Source organism: Homalodisca vitripennis, chromosome 4 (genome assembly GCF_021130785.1).
Source record: "Homalodisca vitripennis isolate AUS2020 chromosome 4, UT_GWSS_2.1, whole genome shotgun sequence".
Taxonomy (NCBI): Eukaryota; Metazoa; Arthropoda; class Insecta; order Hemiptera; family Cicadellidae; genus Homalodisca; species Homalodisca vitripennis.
The window spans coordinates 45,667,423-45,689,653 of record NC_060210.1 but is presented as its reverse complement, the minus strand read 5'-3'; the positions used below and the strand labels follow the sequence as shown (position 1 = coordinate 45,689,653).

The 22,231-nt window shown below is 36.0% G+C and overlaps 1 protein-coding gene across 1 annotated transcript; it reads left to right on the top strand.

The window, feature by feature from the left end:
- The first annotated feature begins 1,278 nt into the window (after positions 1-1,278).
- Positions 1,279-21,149, top strand: LOC124359268 (NADH dehydrogenase [ubiquinone] 1 alpha subcomplex subunit 2). Its single transcript, XM_046811883.1, has 3 exons — positions 1,279-1,496; positions 7,719-7,825; positions 20,980-21,149. Exons 1-3 carry the CDS (start codon positions 1,408-1,410, stop codon positions 21,066-21,068), a joined length of 285 nt encoding a protein of 94 aa, XP_046667839.1. The 5' UTR covers positions 1,279-1,407; the 3' UTR covers positions 21,069-21,149.
- Positions 21,150-22,231: the final 1,082 nt, after the last annotated feature.

The window sequence follows — 22,231 nt, the reverse complement described above, 5'->3', positions numbered from 1 at the left end:
ATAGGTGGCAACGAATGCGCCGACAGGCTTGCCAAAAGCGGAGCAAGCATGCCATACACCGGTCCAGAACCCGAGTTGTGGTATAAGCAAGTCAGCCGCTTATCAAAGTATAAACAAATGGTCCAGGAAGACACACCGCTTGCGGTGGCAGAGTCACCAAGGACAAGCACTCGGCAAAAGACTGCTTGCCGATTCTAGCTCCGGATTCACCAGATGGCTGATGGGGCTGGGGAGGGATCGGGTTAAGCAAGTGATTGCCTTGATCACTGGACACGGCCACTTCAGGAAACACCTAAACACTCTAGGTTTACGAAATGAGGACTCGGAGTGTAGACTCTGCAATAAGTCTGAAGAGACTGCAAAACACATAATACTGGACTGTGAGAGACTGGGAGCAAGGGAGAAGGGCTCTTTTCGGTGATAAACAACCAGGCGACGAACCAGATGCTAGTATCGGGGAAAAGCTTCTTAGCCTAATTAAGGGCAACGAAGATAGGCTTACCCCTCTAACATCAAAGGGGCACACAATAAGCTCAGGTTGACGTGTGAGGATCTAGGAATCCACCCCAATATCCCAAAGGAAAAAAAAAAAAAAAAAAAAAAAAAAAAAAAAAAAAAAAGGGCCTTGTTCCTTAAAAATTATTTAATTAGACTATTTACCTCATTGTTATTTAAAATATGTTTTACTTAAGAGTACCAAGCGAGAAGAAATAACAGTAAGATGAGAATCTTTGAAATAATTGATCATTTCAAAACTTTATTCATTCACTGTATGATCTCGTTATGCACGCATTATTTTATCCCTTCTATATTTATTTTCTTTTGTCTAGATATATATTTTTAATGGCAATTTTAGGTTTGCGTCTTTCGACCAGCCGATTGTAATATATTTTGGTCTATTAACAAATTTAACGTATACTTTGAACTTAATGGGTTTGTACTCAAGTTTCCTCAAATTATTATTGCACTTCAAAATAAAAAGTATCTTTTAATATTTCTTACTACGAATTTTGTAGTGCCAAAATCATTGCGACAAGTAAATTTAGCGGCCAAAATTGGCCTTTAGATTCTTTGAAATGGGAATTGAGATAACCTGGCCTCTGGAATTTTAAAAATCTACTGGTAAGCCAAGCAAAAAAAAAAAGATTAACGTAACCAAAAGTTATTAAAACAAACTAAGATGAAACCACATGATTAAAAGTAGACATTAAAACTACATGTTTACAAATAAACCAAATTAAATAGGCGTTGAAAAAAAAACACAAAAAATCAATTGCTCAACGATTTAGTTCGGTTTTATAAGGTTGTTTTTTCAAGGGTGGTTTAGGAGGTTAGAGTTATAGTAGCAATTGGTACTGGAGAAGATTGGATTTAATTTTTATAAAAGGAGTGGACTCTTATTTCGTCATGGCTGGAAGGTCTATAAAATTAGGAAACGCACTAAAAGAACTAAGAATACACTTTTGCCAGACTTCTGATGCCAGTAAGGGTGTAAGGTAATATACCTCTACATTCCTTCCCTTATTTTCCAACTAGTTTTGTTAAACTTACCAAGACTGGATTGTTTAAATTTTAATTTAAGTCTAAAACTTTAAAATATTGCTTAGCAATTTAATTCTGGAACAAAATGGATTCTTTTTGTAATTTTATACATTACAGGAAAAGGGCTATTGAACCAAACTTAGCCCTTGTCAAATTATTTAGATAATTTTGAACTTAACCCTTTTAGTACCAGAGATTAAAAAATCCATGCTGAAAAGTGCGGAGTTATTTTTGTGTGACTATGGGGAAAGTGGCAGAGGGTTTTGGAGGAAAACCTTTAGAAACAAATTTAACTAAAATTCATTTGTGACCATAAAAAGCTCCTTTTTAATTTGTTTGAAAAGTAAATGCATTATCTATTAGAAAATATATAACAATAAGATGTTTATATAGTTAAAAATTTAAATATAATTTTATACAGTGACTTTTCTTCGGAAACAAAGTAAAAATCCAGTTTAATGTAAAATTACTATAAGAAAAAGTTTAAAACTAAAACCATGTGTAATAACCTAAAATTGTACAATAAATACAATTATAAAACCTTAGTCAAGCACTAGAGAGGTTTGTTTTGCTAAAACAACACACTGTTTTTGTAAAAATTAGTTGTACCAAAGTTCATTCAAATGTACCAGTTCTTGAAACTCGGAATTATTGAATCATGTCTCAAAGAAGACCAAACATTAAAGGATAGAACTAAACTTCCTGTGCCAGTAATTGTGGAACTGTTAGAACTATGCTCTCAGTGCAGTTATTTTGTTAAAGTAGTAAAATTTAGTTAAAGATAAAATTTACCGTCAAGATGAGGGAATGGCAATGGGTTTTCCACTGTCTCCTATGTTCGCCAATGTATCTTTATAAATAGTGGGAGTGTTTGAATTTGAGCGAAAAGCTTTGGCTTCAGCTCAGTTCAAAGTGGAGATATGTGAATGATACCTCTGTTATTTTTCCTCATTGAGTTTTTGAATCACATTAATAGTATTTCTCCTTCCATCCGCCTCACAATGGAAGAGGAAGTCCAAAACAAGCTTCCCTTTTTGGATGTGGGGTAGGGTACGATAAGCTGACCCGGTTTTTTATATTGAAGAATATGATCATCAATACCTAATATTTGTATCTAGAATCCTAGACTATCAATTATTGATATAAAAGTATATATAGTCCTAAATAACAATCATATGTTTTAACTTAAAATATGAATATATAGGAAAACTCATACAAATAATTATGAGTCCCAATTCATATTGTTTGTCATAATTATTGTCTTGTTTATAATATATTATTACATGTATGTATAATGATTATTATTATTGTTATATACACGTAAACATACATACATATATATATATATATAATATAATAATAATACAATTATTATTATTAAAATAATTATACGTGTATTATTTGAAAGTGTTTACAGCTGTTGATATAGATTAAGTTAATTGTTCAAAATAATTTATCAGTAAAGATTGGTTATATCGATTGTTATGATTAAATAATATCGTTTGCCAATTTCGATATAAAAAACCGGGTCTGCTTATTGTCCCCTACCTTTTTTTTTTTTTCCTTCCTGAGGGAAGAGGACAGTTTGTCCTCGCACTTAGTCCTAAAAAGGACCTTTGCGCTTCCCTTATTTTAATTTATGCCCTCAAAGACCGAGGCTTTTGCAAAAGCCAATCAGATTTAAGGGCTCCTGTTCTCTAATGTCCTTGGTGCTGAGGAGTTATGCTCCCAAGTATCTTTTCCTAGTCTCTACGATGGCAGGACAATCCAACCAAATGTGCTCCGCTGACTCCTCCTCTTCTCCACAGAGTCTACATTCACTGCTCTGACTAAGGCCTACCTTCAAAAGGTGCTTCCTCAGAGGGCCATGTCCTGTCAACATTCCTAATATCAGTCATATCCTCCTTATTCTGGTCTAGGAGAGCTGTCCACCCTTTTGCGTAAGGAGAGATAAACATTTTGGATATTCTTAAACCTGAGGCTCTACTCCAATTCTTATGTCTTGTCCTCTTTTCCCAATCTTTGACCAGAGCTTTAATGTTGGAGAAGGCTATCCCACAACCTGGCTCAGACCCCACCAATGTGGATTCTGCTCCCTTTTTGGCGAGGATGTCCGCTTTTTCATTCCTATGAATACCTTCATGACCCGGTACCCAACCGAGTGTTACTCTGTTATTTGTTGCTAGCTCTGCTAGAGCATTCCTGCATTCCCAGACTGCTTTCAAATCAATCGAACAGGTATCCAGTGCCTTCAGTGCAGCCTGACTATCAGAAAGTATTAGGTATGATAATCCTTTTGTCCTCAACTGTGTGAGTCTTCTGGAACATGAATCTATTGCCATGACCTCCACCTGAAAAACTGTGGCATGTCTTCCTAGGGGCACAGCCATGTCGACTCCAGGTCCATGTATTCCGTATCCTGCCCTAGAGTCTAGGAGTGAACCATCAGTGAAAAACTTCACTACTCCTTTTTTAGGGTAGGCCTCCCTTTTAATCCATTTCTCCCTACTTCCGATAGAGACCGTATATGGTTTTTCAAAGGAGTATTTCTTAACCATAGTATCAGATACTTTGGTTAGCATTTCAGCCTCAGGAAAATTGTCCAATATCTTCATGTGGCCTTCTAAGGAGGTAGCATTTATTACCTTTGTTCCTAGAAGCTTCATTGCGCTCATCGCAGCTGTTTTCATCACCTCCTGGCTAAGACGAGTGTACCCCAGGACCGCTTCCATTGCTAGTGTTGGGCAGGAGCTCATTGCTCCCGTGATGCTTAAGCAAGCTAACCTTTGAAGACTCTGTAGCCTTTTTGCAGCTGTTGTCTGTTCTACCTTCGGCCACCACACTAAGGCAGCATATGTGACCATTGGTTTTACTATGGTTTCGTATATCCAATATATCATTTTGGGTTTAAGTCCCCATTCAAATCTAAAGAGTCTCTTACAGGCCCCAAGGGTCATTATTGCTTTGGATGTCCTGTTTCTAATAGAGATAAACCTTCTTCCCAAGATGTCAGTTGCGCCCTTTGCATGGTGTAGGTTTATCTGTATTAGGCGCATACTTACGCCTTTTCCCACCTCCCCCAGGTGGTCCATCCCGGTCTCTTCTTTTGGATTGCTTGGAGACTTTGTCCCCTTTTCTTCCTCGAGCCGAGACGGATGGTCCTTTGAGAGAAGGTCCCCTCTTCAAAAAGCGAGAACAGGTTGGTTTGTCATCTTCGACCGCTGCACTGGCTTGTGGAGTAGACCTTTCAGGTAAGGTATGTAGAGATTGCTCTGACACCTTCGTGGCCTCCTCCACTTCCATCTCTTCAGCGGTGCTTTTTTCCGTGGTGACCGTCTCAGATTTCTCTGAAGTCCCCTCTTCCCTTGTGGGTTGTTCTGTGTTTCCTTGGTGTTTCTTTTTCAGCCTAAGCTGAACTTTTCCAAACTTGTAGCCGATCCATGGACCTTCCTTCTCAAGTTTGTTCGCTGTAGCGCAGTCGACTGCCAGGGTGAGAAGAACAGACTTCCCCTCGTCGCTCCTACGCAGAACGTTCCATACTCCGACAGATAGCTCTTTGTTTTGTCCTTTTAGGAACTTCATTATCTTGTCGGTAGTTTCGTGTATGGAAGATAGACAGTCGCAATTCTCGCACGAGGGATTTTTCCTCTGGTACAATCTTCAGACTGGCCTCTTCCCAAGGCTTGAGGGAGTTTTGCTTTCCTTTAAGCCATTCAGGTTTCGGTGTTTTCGAAGGTGAAGATTAGAACCCCTTGTCTCCTGAGAATCTTGGAGAGTAGGGACCCTCCTGTTCTTCCGCGATAGCTTCCAGGATGAAGCTCTGGATCTTCTCCATCTGTTCTGTTGTGAGTAGGGTCTCGGGGAAAATTGGAGTGTAAAACTCCCACCCTTATACCAGCTACCGCTTGTTTGTAAGAAGGTTTCTGGGGTTGTCCAGATTGCTCCTTGTGTTCCCCTTGTCTTCCTTCGTTCTTTGTTTTTTCCTCCGATGGGCTTCCGGAGTGGATCCATCAGAGTGAGGTCTTTTTGGTTTCTTTCCCTCCTTTTGTTTGTTTAGTTGTTTGTTTCTTTCTTCTGGAATTGGTTTTAAGGCCAATTCCCTGGATTCTTCTTGGGAGTACCCTCTTTTTCGAAACCAGACCATGTGTTTCCTGGCGGCTCCAAATAGCTTAGGCAGTACTGGGAGCTGTCTCTCGACTTTTACTCTCTTCCTTCTGGTGATCGCCCTCCAGTATTGCATCTTCTTCATCAGTTTCGACTCTGACCGAGTTGGAGGTATTTGGACTTCTACTAGGAAGTCCGCCTGTTTTTTGGGTTTGTTCAGGATTGCTAGGGTCAGAGCCCATCATCAATCCCTCTATGTTTTGTGAATTTTCATTCACTTTTTGAGTGCTACAAGAGCTCTCTGGTTTTGTTTGATTGTTTTTAATTTCTGTAATCATTTGTGTTCCCACGAGTAACGGAGATCTAAAGGTCACCCCAAGCATTGTCCCGCTCCACTTAGGGAAGGCTAGGTTTAAACTGGAGGTCGCCAGGTATCCAGAGTTCCCTACCCTTGGATGTGTGTGTGTATTAAGAGATAAGGATGTCCTTAAGACAATTGGTTTTCACAAGAAAACACCGGGAAAATATTTAAATTATCAATCCAACTATCAGAAATCTGTCAAAGAATGAGTAGCCTACGCTTTATTTGATAGAGCAAAGAGCTTATGCTCAGATAAAGATGGATTAAAAGAGGAATTTAAGAAAATTGAATCGGATCTTAGAAGCAATGGATACCCTCAATTAGTAATAAATAAGTGCAAACGAACCAGAAGAATTATTCCTGAGTCAGAAAAACAGAATTTACGTTTATGTCAATCCCTTATGTGCTGGGATTATCGGAGAAAATTAGAAGAGTAGGTAGAAAGTTCAACATTAGAACCGCGTTTAAATCACAAAATACTCTTAGACAAAGTCTCGTAAAAAAAACCAAAAAATGGCACACAGCATTCCAAAAACTGTGTTTACAGTCTAAAATGTAGTTGCAATAGGGAATACCTAGGCGAGAAAAATAGAGCATTAAACATAAATATAAAAGAGCACAAAGAAAACGCGAGAAAGGGTCTCACAGAAAAGTAAAAAATTGCACACCATTGTTGGTCCGAAGACCATCATATGAATTGACCATCAAACATAATACATCGAGAACCACATTTCTTCAAAAGGAAATTAATAGAGGCAACTTAAATTAAATTGGCAGACCAACCAAACAGTCAACCGTCAGTCGAGATTAGGCCGCTTTGGTTGCCAATTCTAAAAAATGAACTAAAAGGAAAACCAAAAGTATCAAATAGATCAGATATTTTTAATAAACCAATGCGGAGTCACAATATGGTTTTAAGAAGTTCATCTAGTATGAACCAATAATAATAATAAAGGCCCATTCCTGTCCCCCTTCCTTTTTACTACTGCCATCTTGTTTCTTTCTGCTGTGACGATTGCCATTTGCTATTGGCCTCTGGTCAGTCGTAGATGGTTAGTACGTGCACACGTATTGTGACCTGTATTCTGTAGTTCAGTTTTAATGATTAGTGTTATGTATAGTTTTTTATTAAGTGCATGTTTTAGAGTTAGTGAAGTTGACACACAACATGGTGGTTATGATACCTGACTTAGGCGTGCCACAACGCTTTGGTATGATTTGTTTATCGTAACCTAGTTTGTTATTATGTATTAGGTTAGTTATTTACCTGAAGAAGAGATAAGATTACAGATCTCGAAACGTAGCGTTTTTTTGTTTTATCGAACGATGGCAAACGTCTGGAAAATTCCTGTTTCCTTCACATGATTATCTTGTTATTTTGGTCTCTAGTTTTCATAGAGATTAATTTTGTGAGATTTTATTAAGCAATACATTTTTTAACACTGTTTTCATGTATTGACTTTTTTCTTAACTTTAAGTATTGTTATATTATTTATTTAAGTAGGTTAGTGATGTGGCAATATTGCTTAATTTAAATGACATTGCCAATGCTTTTGTAAGCCTGACCAACAATAAAAATATTCTTATAAATTAGATTTATTTAATAAACTCGTAAAGAAAATATGCTCTTTTAAATAGTCATAATAATCTTTGTATTTTGTGTTAGTAGTTATTTTTTGTCCTTATTCTGTTAGATTCTGTTTTGTTTCAGGGACTTTGTGGAAAAGTTTTATGTACCATTGAAACAAGCAAATCCAAAGTTTCCTATTCTTATTAGAGAGTGCAGTGGAGTACAGCCCAGAGTTTGGGCAAGATACGGTAACTATAAAGTATTGTTTCAATTAATAATATCTCAAGCATCTAACTTTCTCTCATTCTGATTGTGCTATTGAAAATGAAATGTTATAACTAAGAAACAACAAAACTGTATTTAAAATAAAATATATTAAAAATACATACAAACTCTAAAAGTGAATTAATTTTAACATTTTTACACTTATGAAAATACTGATTCTCATATGTATTTGCTAGTGTAGACTTTGCAGAATGAGTTTGTTTATTTACTTCAAAATAATAGTAATGTTCTAATACCGTCATATTTTTATGATTTCTATAAACAGAGTTTTTTATAATATCTTTGTAGATTAAATTAACAAAGGAAATCTCATTAATCTTATTAATGTCATTTTTACAATATGAGATTTGTATAATACATGGTAGAGTTACACACACATGACATGTCCTGCAACAGTCTTCGCTCTGGCTCAAGTGTATACACGTGACTATTGGAACATGTTAAAATGTCATATGAGCATGTCTAGTTTATTTACACATTTATTTATTCTGTGATTTTCTTGCTTCTTTTACAGTTACCCTTATAAAATCAATTTAAAATCATTTACTAACACTCAGCTAAATTCTATGGATTGGCATGCACCATCATCAAACTCAGTTACTTATTTAGAAGTGAAACTTGTGCAAAATTTAAAGTCTACTGGTCAGTTCATTTTCGAAATATCTTGTGGACAGACAGAAAGTAATTACTTTTTCCAGCCCCTCGAGTGATTAAATTGTATTTTCTGCATTTACAACAAACTACAGAGAGCATGATAAAATGCTAAAATATGATACTTTTCCTGACATTGCCAGCAATTGAACTCAATCCAGTTGGCCAGCCTGGAACTGCCGTGCAAACGTGCGGTCAACAAGCTCCGTAATTTAAGTTAATTTTATATGACTATATAACCTTTTTATTAATTTCCGACTTCCACATTATGTTTAATTTTTTATTCTCCGCCAAAAAGTGAACCAAGAAGTCAGTGTTTATGCGTGAGTAATAGCAGACTATCTAACGAACTAACAAGGTTAGACTTGTATTCAAGCAACAACCACAGTTTGACGAATTTGCAGAGCGACGCGTCTCATATGCAACTAATTAAGTAGATCAATTATCAATCAGTTTGGTTACATCGGTAGAGTCTTGACGCTCAACTTCAGAGGTAGTCAGTTCGGTTACTGCCTACCGGAGGAACTTTTTGTTATTAAGGATGACAAAGATTATAACTTATTTCAATTGTTAATTTTGTTTATGTTATTAGTTATTGAAATTTTATCTGTTTGTTATTATTGTTTTTGTTGTTAAGAATTTTATTTTATTTGTTTTTAAATTTATGTGTAATATTTATATGACTTTTAACCATTTTATTTATTGACAAAAATATATAATTTATTTGATCGTATTTGTTATTAAACTATTTATTATTCTCAGATTTTAACCAGAACTATATTTTCTTTAAATAAGCAATACCATGTCATTATCTGTCGCACCAGTAAAAAATGGGAAACCTCATATTATTTATAATAATTATAAGTACAGGGAAAGCCATGTCTTGAAGAACGGCGAACGAGCTTGGCGATGCCTTGGAAGGAGTTGTGGAGCAACAGTGATGACCAATAATGATGGGACACAAATCTTATTATCAATTGAGAAACATCGAGGACCCCATCCTGTGACAATGAAAATGCTGACCTTGACACCTACTCAGCGATCTTCACCAACTGCCCGGACACCTGTGGCTGAGAGCGGTACGGCTGACGCGGTTGTACTTAGTTCCGTCGCACCACCCGCGCTTGTCGTTGACGATCTGTTGCCGACTGAGTTGCTAGAGCTGTATGTAGCGACTCCTGCGTCCCAGAACATTTTCGGGCTGCACACGTCTCCCGCAGGCTTTCCGAAGGAGGATGCCTCGATGGCTCTGTCTGCTGTGTCGTCCGCGCCGTCCGTTTGCTTCTCGACCCCACTCACCTCGCACGTGTCAGCAACCTTGATGGCAGAAAATGCCAATCTTAAGGACGAGGTGACGCGATTGGAAGAGGAACTCAAACGTGTACTCGACCACTCCATCGACTCAGACATACGGCTGATGCAGTTTACGGACCAACTCTTTGCCCCGAAATCACGACTTGAGGAATCGAAGTGTGCACCCACGACTGACTGCGCCGTGCAATGTGACTTTTCAGAATCTGCAATATGCGTGAAAGAAAACTGCTCTGCGATTCGTAGTGTCATCGATAGTCTGAGAACTACCATCGAGGTTCTTGAGGCTGAGGTGCGGAGTTTGCGAGCCGCAGTCAAGTCCTATGAGTGTGGAGGAACTACTGCCGAGAATACGTGGACGACTGTCGTTGGTGGAGGCCGCACAATATCGGTCAGCAACAGGTTTGAGCCGTTGGCAATCGACTCGAGGGAGTTAAAATCAGAAATGAATAAAGAGCATACAAAATCTGTTCAAATCAAGAAAAGGAAAAATAGGAAGAAAAAGAGAAAGTCCGGATCTCAAGCTAATTGCTTAGCTCAAGTCTCTACGAGAACAACTCCTGCGGTGGATACGGACAGTAAGGAGTCCCTAGTTACCCTGTCATCCAGATAGAAAGCGATAGCCACGGCCGTCACCTGGCAGGGATCCTTGGAGCCTTGGTGCAACCATCAACTAAAGTTCTGGGGTTTTGCAAATCAGGAGCTGGCTTGCTAACGGTTGGATCCGGCGGTACATTATCTTTGGGATCCTGTGTTATATTAATCGCCGGCACCAACGATGTGGCGGAGGGAGGTGATAAAGTCATCTACGAGCATCTTGAAGGACGCTTGGTGAACCTTTTGGGGTCTTCCTCTAGGATTATTGTCGCTTCCCTTCCGCACCGCCATGACTTGCCACCATGCCATCCTATCAACCAGCGCATTCTCCTGGTAAATGCATATATCGAGGAGCTATGTGAGAGACATCCCCGTGTTGACTTTTTCGATTTCGCTGGCATCTCAAGACAGCATTTTACAAGGCATGGGATGCATCTTACGTTTCGTGGGAAGAAAGTCCTCGCGCGTCTGCTGTTGACTTGCCTTCGATCCGATGGAGGACAAAAATCGACTCAAGCGCCACGTTCGCTGCCACCAGAACTGGACATGCTGAGCCCAAGTCCAGCTGACCTGCAGACTCCTCCATCGGAGGCTTCCAACCTCCAAACACCATCACGACAACAGCAGACCCACTCTCTGATGACGGAAGTTCCTCATGTTTTTTTAGGGACCCCATTTCAAGGCGACGAGCAAAGTTAACACACTCAATCCAAATTGGTGAAACAAATACAAAATTTCAAAATGAATTTGTATTAAGGCTGCTCCACCAAAACGCCCAATTCGCAACGAATAAATTGGAAGTAATCCAGCTCATGTGTGAAGATCTAAAGACAGATCTACTTGTTGTAACCGAAAACGGTTTTAACAATAAAACATTGAGCTATGCAAAATTTTAAATTGGCCAACTCATATTGCCATAAAGCATTCGATTGTGTTGACCATCTTACGCTGCTTGACAAATTGGGGTCCCATGGCATTCGAGGCGTGCCGCTCTTGTGGCTTAGTTCATTTTTAAGCCACAGATCTCAAGTTGTCCAAATTTCAAACCATGTTTCTAATTCAATGAAAATTATTTATGGAGTCCCTCAAGGATCAATTCTCAGCCCTATTCTGTTCCTGCTCTATGTCAATGACATAGAATCATCACTACCACACGGAAGAATCGTGCAGTATGCGGATGATACGACTCTTATGTTTTAATGAAACAACAAAATCAGTTTTAGAACAAAACACCTTTGTTGCAGTAAACAGTTGTGTGCAACATTTTCATAGCCTCAATCTAAAAACAAATTCTTCAAAATCCAATGTTATAAATTTTTCTTTGCGCCCGACAGACTGCGAATATGGCCCGGCCATCGTGTTGGATGAGGCCATTAGAAGAGGTCTGTTCCTCGAAATTCCTTGGAATTTACCTTGATCAAGGTTTGACATGGAATTTTCATATCGATTACGTTTGCTCCAAATTAGCCTCAGGCATTTATGTGCTGAGGTCTCTAGTTAAATACTGCCCTATTCAGGTTATGATGACGGCTTATTATGGCTTGATCTATCCACATCTCACCTATGGACTAGTGCTGTGGGGTGCATGTGCAAGTAACCAATTTTTAAGAGCGTTCAAGCTTCAAAAACGAGCAATACGCATCATTGCAAAATTAAAATTAAGAGAGTCGTGCAGGCCAGCTTTCAAAAGATTGCAACTGTTGACTCTGCCAAGTCTCTACATTTTAGAAACGACGTCATATTGTATGCTTAAATGCACCTTGACCAACGGACGGGATGTTCACTCGTACGAGACAAGAGGCAGAGAAAACTACCGAACCAGGAGACACAGGACGGTAGTTCATGAACGTTTGCCCTCACAGGCAGGAGTTCATCTCATCAACAGCTTGCCAGATGAAATTAAAAATTCACCTACGCATAAAAAATTTAAAACTCGTTTGAAACGCTGTTTAGTGTCCAACGCTTTTTATAGCGTGAACGAGTTTATGGCGTATAACTGGGAGACCGCACAATCAGAAGACTTGCTCTCGAATTGAGGTGGGTAAAAATTGGCGATGAATGGAGCAGAGTGAGTGTCAAAATGTATGTATGAATGAGAGTTCGATGTAACATGTGTGTCAAAATTATTATATTTATGCAAGTAAAAGAAAATTTGCATAAATATAAAATTAGATCTGATATACATAATTATAACACAAGAAATAACTATGCCTTAGATTTACTACCTGCTAGACTTACAAAAACAAATAACAGCATATTTTGCATGAAAAATAGATTATTTAACAAATTGCCACAATCCGCTCACACTGTCACTATTAATAAATTCAAATATTGCTTAAAAAAATGGTTAAAGGAACAAGTTTTCTACAAGGTTGATGACTATTTAGCTACTGATTATGGTAAATTTAAGGACATCTTCTACTAATTTTGAATTGGAAGCTGAATTCAGATTAGATAATTAAATGTATGTATTTTTATAAATGTTGATGTAATGTATATAGGCTATTCATTGTTGACATTGTTTTAAATTTTATTAGTTTATTGTTTTTTATGTTGTTAACTGTTGTCTAATTATTTATTTGTAAACATATGTCTTTTAGTCTATTAATAATTTACGTTTTTAATGTTAAAGAATTAATATGTAGTTTATATAGTGTTATAACTATTTATAATGTTGTATGTTTGTTTTTAGTTTTCACTTAAATATAGTGGTTATATAGTATGTTTCTAAAACTATTAATAATATATGTTTTTAATGTTAAAACTATTACAGTGTAGTGTATATAGTGTTGTAACTATTTATTATGTTATTCTATATTTATTTTAATTTTCACTGAAATATAGTAGTTACAAACAGAATTCAACAAACAATGATAAAATAAATTGTGTTATATTACGACTGACGAAATCTATTGCATCACTGTATGTTTTAATGATGAATAAAATCTTGAATCTACTTGACGTTTGCTATACAAATGTACTATTTGTCTCCGCAATAAATACTTGACTATTGACAATCAAAGGAAGCAGTAGCTAGCTATTCCTAACCTATAAAATCTGTTTAGTTTTTCATATATAAACTATTGGATGTTCTTAAAATAATCGACAAAAGTTTCTTTTCACCTTTTTACCTTTTACCTTGGTCTTCTTCACTGTAGTCTTGAAGACTAGGGAATTGTCAAAATCAATCTTGATGTCATGTGTATGTGTGAGTGTGTGTATGTATGTGTGTTGGTTTGTTAGTCGGGAGTGGTCTTCAAAAAATGTGTTTATGTTGTTGTAAGGTTTAGTTAAGGGATATTCTTTGAGTTGTTTCAGTAAAGCTTTAGTGTTGTTTATATATTTCAACATAACATATTTTATATATATATATATATATATATATATATATATATATATAATATATTATCTTTCAACAGAAACAGTTATCAGTAGAAATTTGTATAAAATAATCTACATATATATTTTCTATTGCTGGCAATAGTCACTTTGTGTGGTTTCCATTATTGAAAATTGTTTTTTATGGCTAATACTATTAAAAATTGTTTCTTTTTGTAATTTTTATCTAAAAATAAAATAATTATTCTTTTAATATTTTGAGTATTGTTTGGTTCCTATATCAAAACTCTTATGAAAAAAATACTGAATAGAATATATTTTTATTGTACATATTTTTGGAAAATTGAATAAAGGTCTTCATTATGTTTGCCATAAATTAGTGCCATTTCAGGATGCCATTATTCCGCTATAATAGTTATAAAATCTTTTCAGAAACGTGGCAAATATTTTTGGTTGTTTTAATCTAATCAAATGAGGTATCAAAAGAGTTCTTTAGAGAAATAAGAAAAGAAAAATGTGCGTTATTTATACCAAAACACATTATCAATTTTAAGAATGGTACATATGACCCGATAAAAAAATAGATATATCGCACTTTAGTCTAGGCTACTATAAAACCTTATTCATAGAAACATAAATACATGATGATCTCAAATGTCGCTACTATTTTATTGTCAATAATAAAATGTAATCTTGAACATCAATACTATTTATTAGCAAATCATAGGTGCTTGTGAAAGGATTAATATCTATAATACTGCCTATTTTAATGTTTTCCTTATTTAAAAAGACCTAGTATATTGTTTAGGATTGAAAAAGAAAGTTTTATTGACCAAATTCAGAATTACAACTGAATGAGACTAGATAGATGCTCTTAGATTGGGCATTTTTACTTCTTAGTTTTAAGTCTCACAATTTCGCTTTTGAGATTATTGATAAACAATATTGCTGTGACTTGTAATATGCAAATGTTACAGATTTTAGCCCTGATTATGGCAGTTGAAAATTCTATAATGGCATGCATTCTTTTAATATTTTTGTAAATTACCATTTTAAACATCAGTAGAACATCAGTTATAAAAGTAAAGTATGCATTGTTATAAATTTTATTGTTCAGTAATTTTCAAATCTATATTTTTATTGTACTAAGAAAAAAAGAATAATCTAAAATGTTATTTCTAATAAATTTTGGTATAACACAAAAGAATTTTTTGAAGTTTTGTGTATTAAATAAGTTTTTGCATTTTTTACTTTATATTCTATATTTATAGTTATTTTCAATATATTATTAAATTTTTAATTCAGCCCTACAATATATTGTAGAGAGTTAAATTTAATGTAAAAATTAAAAATGGCTTTTATGTTATAGCCTTCTATATTAATATACAATATAAGAAGTGTATCAATGTTTTGTTATTAATACATACACTCTTCAGAAAAAAATATAAATAAATAAAATAAAAATGGTGAGTTAATGTATTTTGAATAGTGCTTTGGTGATGATAGGATGTTGAAATTGAATCTTAAATAACACTAAAACACAGAGTTCCACAAGAAACTTGTAATACTTTTCTTTGTTTAAAACTTTTATTGAAAATCTACCATAAAAGGACAGAACTCTTTGTTTTGCAGATTGAAATTTATCCTCTTCAAGTGTAAAAATACATGGGGTTAAGCAAGTACAAATTAATATATGCCAATGAATTTGTAGATTTATACAAGTTTATCGCCATGTAAAAATTATAAAAAATTAAGCAAACAGTAAGAGACCCAAGGCCAGAAAACATTGCTCACCTCAACAAATCCCTTTCTAAAGAAAGATGGGATTTTCTAAATTCATTTCAACCCGTAGGGCAGCAATTTAAATTGTTTAACAACACTCTAAATTTCCACATTAACATCTGCTGCCCTACAAAAACGATCAATGTTTGCGAAAAAATTAAAAAAAAAACAACTGGATCACAGCGGGTATTTTGGTTTCTAGAGAGAAACTCAAATTCTTTTCTGAAATTTACAAAAACACTTCAAACGAACAATTCAAATTATTTTTCAAGAATTATAAAAAAAATATACAGGAAAGTGATTCAAGCCGCAAAAGCATATGATGTCTCAAAATCAATTCTCTCTTCCAAAAACGTTTTAAAAACAATTTGGGGCATCATTAACAATAAAACAAAAGCTCACAAACAAATCAAAATTAAAATTGGGGATAGGCTTGTGGAGGATGAAACAGAGATTGCCAATCAGTTCAACGGCTTTTTCGCATCTGTTGTTGGTGGGCAGGGTCCTCGGCCATCTGAACGCCCCTCGTGAAGACAGAGCCCCATATCGTCAATGGCGTTGGCTCCTGTAACTGAGATGAGCTTCACCGAACTATTCAGCAGCTCCCAGCCAAAAAATCGAATGACCTCAATCTAATGTCCCCATGGCTCATAAAAAATGCTGCAAGGATTTAGTGAGACTTTTAACTTAATTGGTAAACTATTCATTCCAAACAGGAGTGTTCCCCTCTCTCCTGAAAATTGCTAAAGTTGGCCCAATTTTCAAGAAGGACGATCCAGCTTCAATCACTAACTATCGGCCTATCTCAATTTGGCCAGTTCTGAGCAAAATTTTTGAAAAGCTTTTTCTTATAAGAATGCTTCAGTTTTTGGACAAATGCAATCAGCTCTCCAATGAACAATTTGGATTCAGGAAGAGCAAATCGACAACAAACGCAGTCATGAGTCTTGTCGATATGATTGTAGAGGGGATTGAATGTCGTAACCTCACAAAGGGTGTGTTCTTAGACCTGTCCAAAGCATTCGACTGCGTTGACCACGGCACACTGCTTGACAAACTTGAGTCTCACGGTATTCGAGGTTTGCCTCTTAAATGGCTTAGCTCATTTCTAACTCGCAGATCCCAAGTTGTCCAGATATCTAGTAAGTCGTCCAAACAAATAGAACTGAGTTACGGAGTCCCTCAGGGATCCTTTCTCAGTCCTATGCTTTTCCTGCTTTACATCAACGATGTAAAATCATCGTTTCTGCATGGAAAATTAGTGCAGTTTTCCGATGATACGAGTCTCTTTTTCAATGCAATATCAAGTAAAGTTTTGGAACAACAGGCTTTTGTTGATGTCAACAACTGTGTCCAATACTTCCACAGCCTCAATCTTACAACAAACTCTTCAAAAACCAACGTTTTGAATATTGCCTTGCGCACTGCAGGCAACCAGTGTGGGCCTGCCATTTTGTTAGATGACTCCACATTGAAAGAAATCAGCTTGTCAAAATTCCTAGGGATGCACCTTGATCAAGGGCTGACTTGGAATGAGCATATTGACTATGTTTGCGCCAAAGTCTGTTCAGGTATTTTTGTTCTGAGATCTTTAGCCAAATACTGCCCGAGTCAGGTACTGATTACGGCGTATTATGGACTGATTTACCCCCATCTGGCCTACGGAGTGGTCCTTTGGGGAGCTTGCGCAAACACACAGTTTCAAAGAGCATTCAGACTCCAAAAAAAAGCAATTAGAATAATCGCCAAAATCAAATTTAGAGAGTCGTACAGGGAAGCTTTCAAGAAATTGCTGCTGTTGACTCTGCCGTGCCTCTACATTTTGGAAACAACTTTGTTTTGTATGAGTAAATGTGCCTTAACCAGAGGCCGAGACATACACATGTATGAGACATGTGGTAGAGCAAACTACCGAACTGGGAGACAGAACGGTGGTTTATGAACGCCTGCCCTCACAGGCAGGTGTTCATTTCTTCAACAGACTGCCCAATTCAATTAAAGATGCTCCAACGCCCAAGGCGTTAAAGACTCGCCTTAAACGCTTCTTTGTGTCACAAGCATTCTATAATGCAGTTGAGTTTTTGGCATTCGACTGGGAGACCGCCCAAATAGAAAACTAACTCCGCTGTACTAAGTGGGTTGGATTGGCGATGTATGAAAGATGCGTAACTGTGAAACTGTATGTGTGAGTGTCTATTGTTGTATGAATGTCAGAAATTTCAAAAACCCATGACGTTTGCCATACGATGTTAGAATTGTCGATGCAATAAAAAAGATTTGATATATTAATTTGTGCTTTCTTAACCTTCTCCCGCTCGCAAGGCATGAATCGGCACGGCCACCACATAGCCACTGCAGCTTAAACGGCACAGATCGGCATGCACTGCTTTACCCACGAGAGCCGATAAGTGCTGCTCCCCAGTAGCAATACTTTGTACTACTACGGGTTGTTTGCTATCAGGAGATCATTCACTTTACTTTTACAGTAGATTTATTCCATTATTTTGCTATTTATATTAGTTGTGCGGAAACAATGGCGGGTTGTAGTCGTACACTTCGTGACAGTGAAATCGATCTCGTTATTAGTAGTGATTGCGACGATTCAAGTGAATGTAGTGATGTAACAGAGCCTTGTGAAGTGGTTGGTGGCATTGAGGATGTAGTTCGGAGTGATCACAGTGGCAGTGACGGCGAGCCAGACAATGACCTTCACCAAGTAACTGCGCAACAAACAACCCCGTGCCACCGGCACCCAACTGACCATGTGCTCCCTCCCTGGTCTCGTACAGTCAACTTCATTGAACCAATATATAATAAAATCATTAATATATATAATTATAGTTAATTATAATGACAGAACGTGTGTAAGTTGAGGTGCCACGTATTTTTACCGAGCGCGACCGGCAGAGCGAATTAATTGAGGTTAGAAGCAACGTGAGCGCCTGGAAGCAATGTGAGTGGGAGAGGGTTAACACTATATATCAAGTCTTTGCAAATCTGATAAAGAGGATGAATTTCAATCTCCTTTAAACATATTGTTCTATCTTTGTTACATATAATATGACAAATGTCCAAAGTCCTCTTTTACTTAAACATACAATTTTTAGGAAATTTCACTAGGAAAATACTGTGTAATAACACTAAAACTTTGGAATAACTCCAATACACAATGAAAAACTTGTGCTAGTCACAATTAGTTATTTGAAATTAAAACAGCACTAACAATGTTCACAAATAAGTACATGTTTGTAAAGGAAGAATAAAAACTCCCTTACTCAGTGATAAAGGGAGTGAGCAGTAGGGTCGATCCAATATTTGTACTGTAAATTTATACTTGTATGTGTGTGTGTACATTATTATTCAATAAACAATACATCATAATAAACCATATACCATCCAAATTAATGTGATATTTATCACCTATTTAAATCCTATTTTAAATAGCAAATCTTTTATTAAGAAGTTGACAATACTAAATCCTATTTGTTTACCAGATCCAGGGTTATGGCCATCTTTTAAGTAAGCTTACTGTTAAAATTTAGTTTATCCCATGAAACAATAATTAATTATTGTCTCATCCTAATATTTATTAAAACTGATCTATAACACAACTTTTGGCAAAAGGATATTAATGAATTACTGAAAACCAGAATTATTTGAAGAGTAGCTGCAAATCTGGACTTAATCCTTTGGGATCGGCTGGGGCCATGGCTGTTCCAGTATACTAGGGTAGCTGATTAGTATGTAGGGCACCTGCTGTTCCATGCTTCAATGCTATAAAATAGTAATATTCATTTAATCTATATCCAATTACAGTTATATTTTCTTAAAAAAAAAATGAAAAACTTTGATATATGTTTTTGTTTTTGTGTGTAAATAACTTCTATCAGAAATAAGTTCTGAAATATGCTGACTAAATGTTAACTAATTATTTCCCAATTCATGTACTAAAGCCAACTAAGGATTAATATTTAATAAACAATTCACTCTTTATTTATTTTATAACAAAACATGGGGATTTTTCTTAAAAGAAATACATAAAGAAATCATATTGATGTATGGTTATCTAAGTATTTAATCGGCCAAAAAGTATGATTGATTGAATTTAAACATTGGTAATTTAGTTTTCTATAAGAAAACATCTACTTCAAACCAATCAACTAAGTAATAAGTCAGTTAAATGCCGTAAACTGGAGCGCAAGATTTGTGCAAAATATTTACCAGTCAGGTACAAGGTTTGTCCAATAAATACGTGAACTGAGGTTTTGAAAACTCATTTTGCAAAATTTAGTCAACATAAATTTTTTCCCCTTCAAAATACTCTCCTTTCTTTGCTATGCACTTATTCCATCTTCTTTTCCACTGTTTAAAACCCCTTGGAAGTCCTCACCAGTTAGCCTTTATAGTTTTCTTGTTTTACTGTGTCTAAATCTTCCCAGTGATATTCCCTCATCGCATATTTCAATTTGGAAATAGGAGAAAGTCACAGGGGGTGAGATCTGACAAATAAGGAAGATGATCAAGGATGGTGATTAAATTTTTTACCAGAAACTGGCTAACAATCAATGCTGAATGTGCAGGTCCATTGTCATGGTAAAGAATTCATCCTTGCCTTGCCTTGAGTCAAATTTAGTCACACACATTCTCTCAAACGCCTGAGAACTGTGAGGTAGAACTCAGCATTTACTGTTCAATTTTTCCTGCCAGTAACACACTCAAATTTTGATCTGGCGTCAGCAGCTTAAGCACAATTTTTACACATATTAAAAAAAATCCAAATGTTGGTTAAAATAGTGTGCACTGTTGATTTTCTTAGTTTCAGTTCATCAGGTACCTTTCTGACAGTTTTTTGAGGTTCAGTAAGGACAGGGACCGCAGACGATCAATGTTCTCATCAATACAGGTGGTTGAAGGTTGAGTCGGCCTTGCATCATCCGTGGCATCTTGCCAGCCATCTTTACAATGCTTAATCCACTTGAAAACAGATGTTTTCTTCAGAACATTATCACCGTAAACAGCTATCAATATTTCTGTAATTTCTTGATAACTTTTACCGCACCTCACCAAAAAATGTATATTGCTCCGTGATTTTATCAATTTCCTTTTCTACAAGCAGTAAAAACAAGGACAACAGAAACTAATAAAACTTGCACCATAAGCACAGTTTGACGATCCACCAAGCACTCACTAGGTCTCAAGCAACTAGCACCACCAGTGGGTAGGATTATAGTCCACGTCATGGCTGCTAGCTTGTGAAGTTTGTATTTATTAGACAGACCTTCTAGATACAGTACCACTACTGATGGACAGTCTTGAGTCAAATACTGCATATACCAAAAGATCAATATTATGTATAAAAATTACTTATATGTTGTTTGGTAATGTTATGAAAAATTATTGATTATTAATCTAAAAAGTATATTTTTCTTATTTTCAGGGTATGGAAAGGAGTCAAGTGTTTCCCTGACTAATGCACAAGCAGAAAATGTTCTGAAGGAAATAGAAAAACTTGCAGCAAAAAATTGATTTCTGAGCAACAGATTTTGTATGTAAATAAGTTATAAATTGTTAGTAGGTAATAAATGTGAATAGTTTAACATTGTTTAATGCATGAATTATTCATTTCCTTGTCTTTAAGAAGTAAATAAGGATAACAGGATTGATAGACATTTATTACAGTTAACCTTAGAAGTGTAGCCATCTTTATGTTCGATCCACTTGTTTATTAAATGCAATTGACTCTTTCTGGCCAATCAGTATTCACCGGTTAGAATACATATGCAGCCATTATTGCCAGTCACAGACCTTTAAAGTATAAATCAAATGATAACTATGGATTTGTAATTTATTTTCAGTGGTTCTTGACTAGTTTGTTGTTGGTTATCAATCTGTATTGTATCTTTATTACTAGAAAAAACTAAAGCAACCAATTTTTCAAATTAATCTCTTATAGAAAAAAGCAAAAACTGGCTCAGAATTGAAAAGCAATCTTATTTTTCAACTTGAGGGGATAAGTACAAATGTGCAGATAAATTGAAATATGCCTTTTAAGAAGTATAACGCTTTAAAATGCTTATAAACAGTGCTGAAAAATAAAAAAGTGAAATGATTTGAATGTATAAGAATTTATTCAAAGAACTTAATAACTTAAAAGCAGAACATGAAAATCTAAATTCGCTTCTGAAATCTTTTCAGGAAAAGTGTATAGTGTCTTCGCCTAACAATAAACTACTAAAAGTAAACCGACAAAGCATTGACAGTCAAACCACAGACATTAGTAATTAAAATCTTGCTCTCTTGGGAATGAATGGATAACTGACAATACCATTAAAAACCCTGAAAAACTGTAAAATTGAAGCTCTCAATGCTGCTTTTATTGACACAGGAATTAATCATTCCATCAGGAGTTTCCCTGACATCAATTTGGTGGTCTCATTGCTGAAAAAAGCTACATTTTATCCGGTTAATGTGGTAACAGACGGTGAGTGTTCAGGCACACACTGGAGTCTCTTGTTTTATCTTAAAATTAACAGTACTTTCTACTACAGTACTTTTATTGAATCAAACAATGAAACTTAAAACCATCCGTAGAAGTGTTCAATAAACTATCAAAGTGTGTCTCTTCTGAACAGACTACCTTTAAAATGGTAGTTTGCCCCCAACAGAACAATTCGTTTGACTGTGGCATA

What these genes read in the sequence shown, in the direction of transcription:
- LOC124359268 (XM_046811883.1), top strand. Translation starts at nt 1,408, where the DNA reads ATGGCTGGAAGGTCTATAAAATTAGGAAACGCACTAAAAGAACTAAGA. An exon ending in GATGCCAGTAAGGGTGTAAG is followed by an intron (nt 1,497 to 7,718) that starts GTAATATACCTC and finishes GTTTTGTTTCAG; the next exon opens with GGACTTTGTGGAAAAGTTTT. An exon ending in CAGAGTTTGGGCAAGATACG is followed by an intron (nt 7,826 to 20,979) that starts GTAACTATAAAG and finishes TCTTATTTTCAG; the next exon opens with GGTATGGAAAGGAGTCAAGT.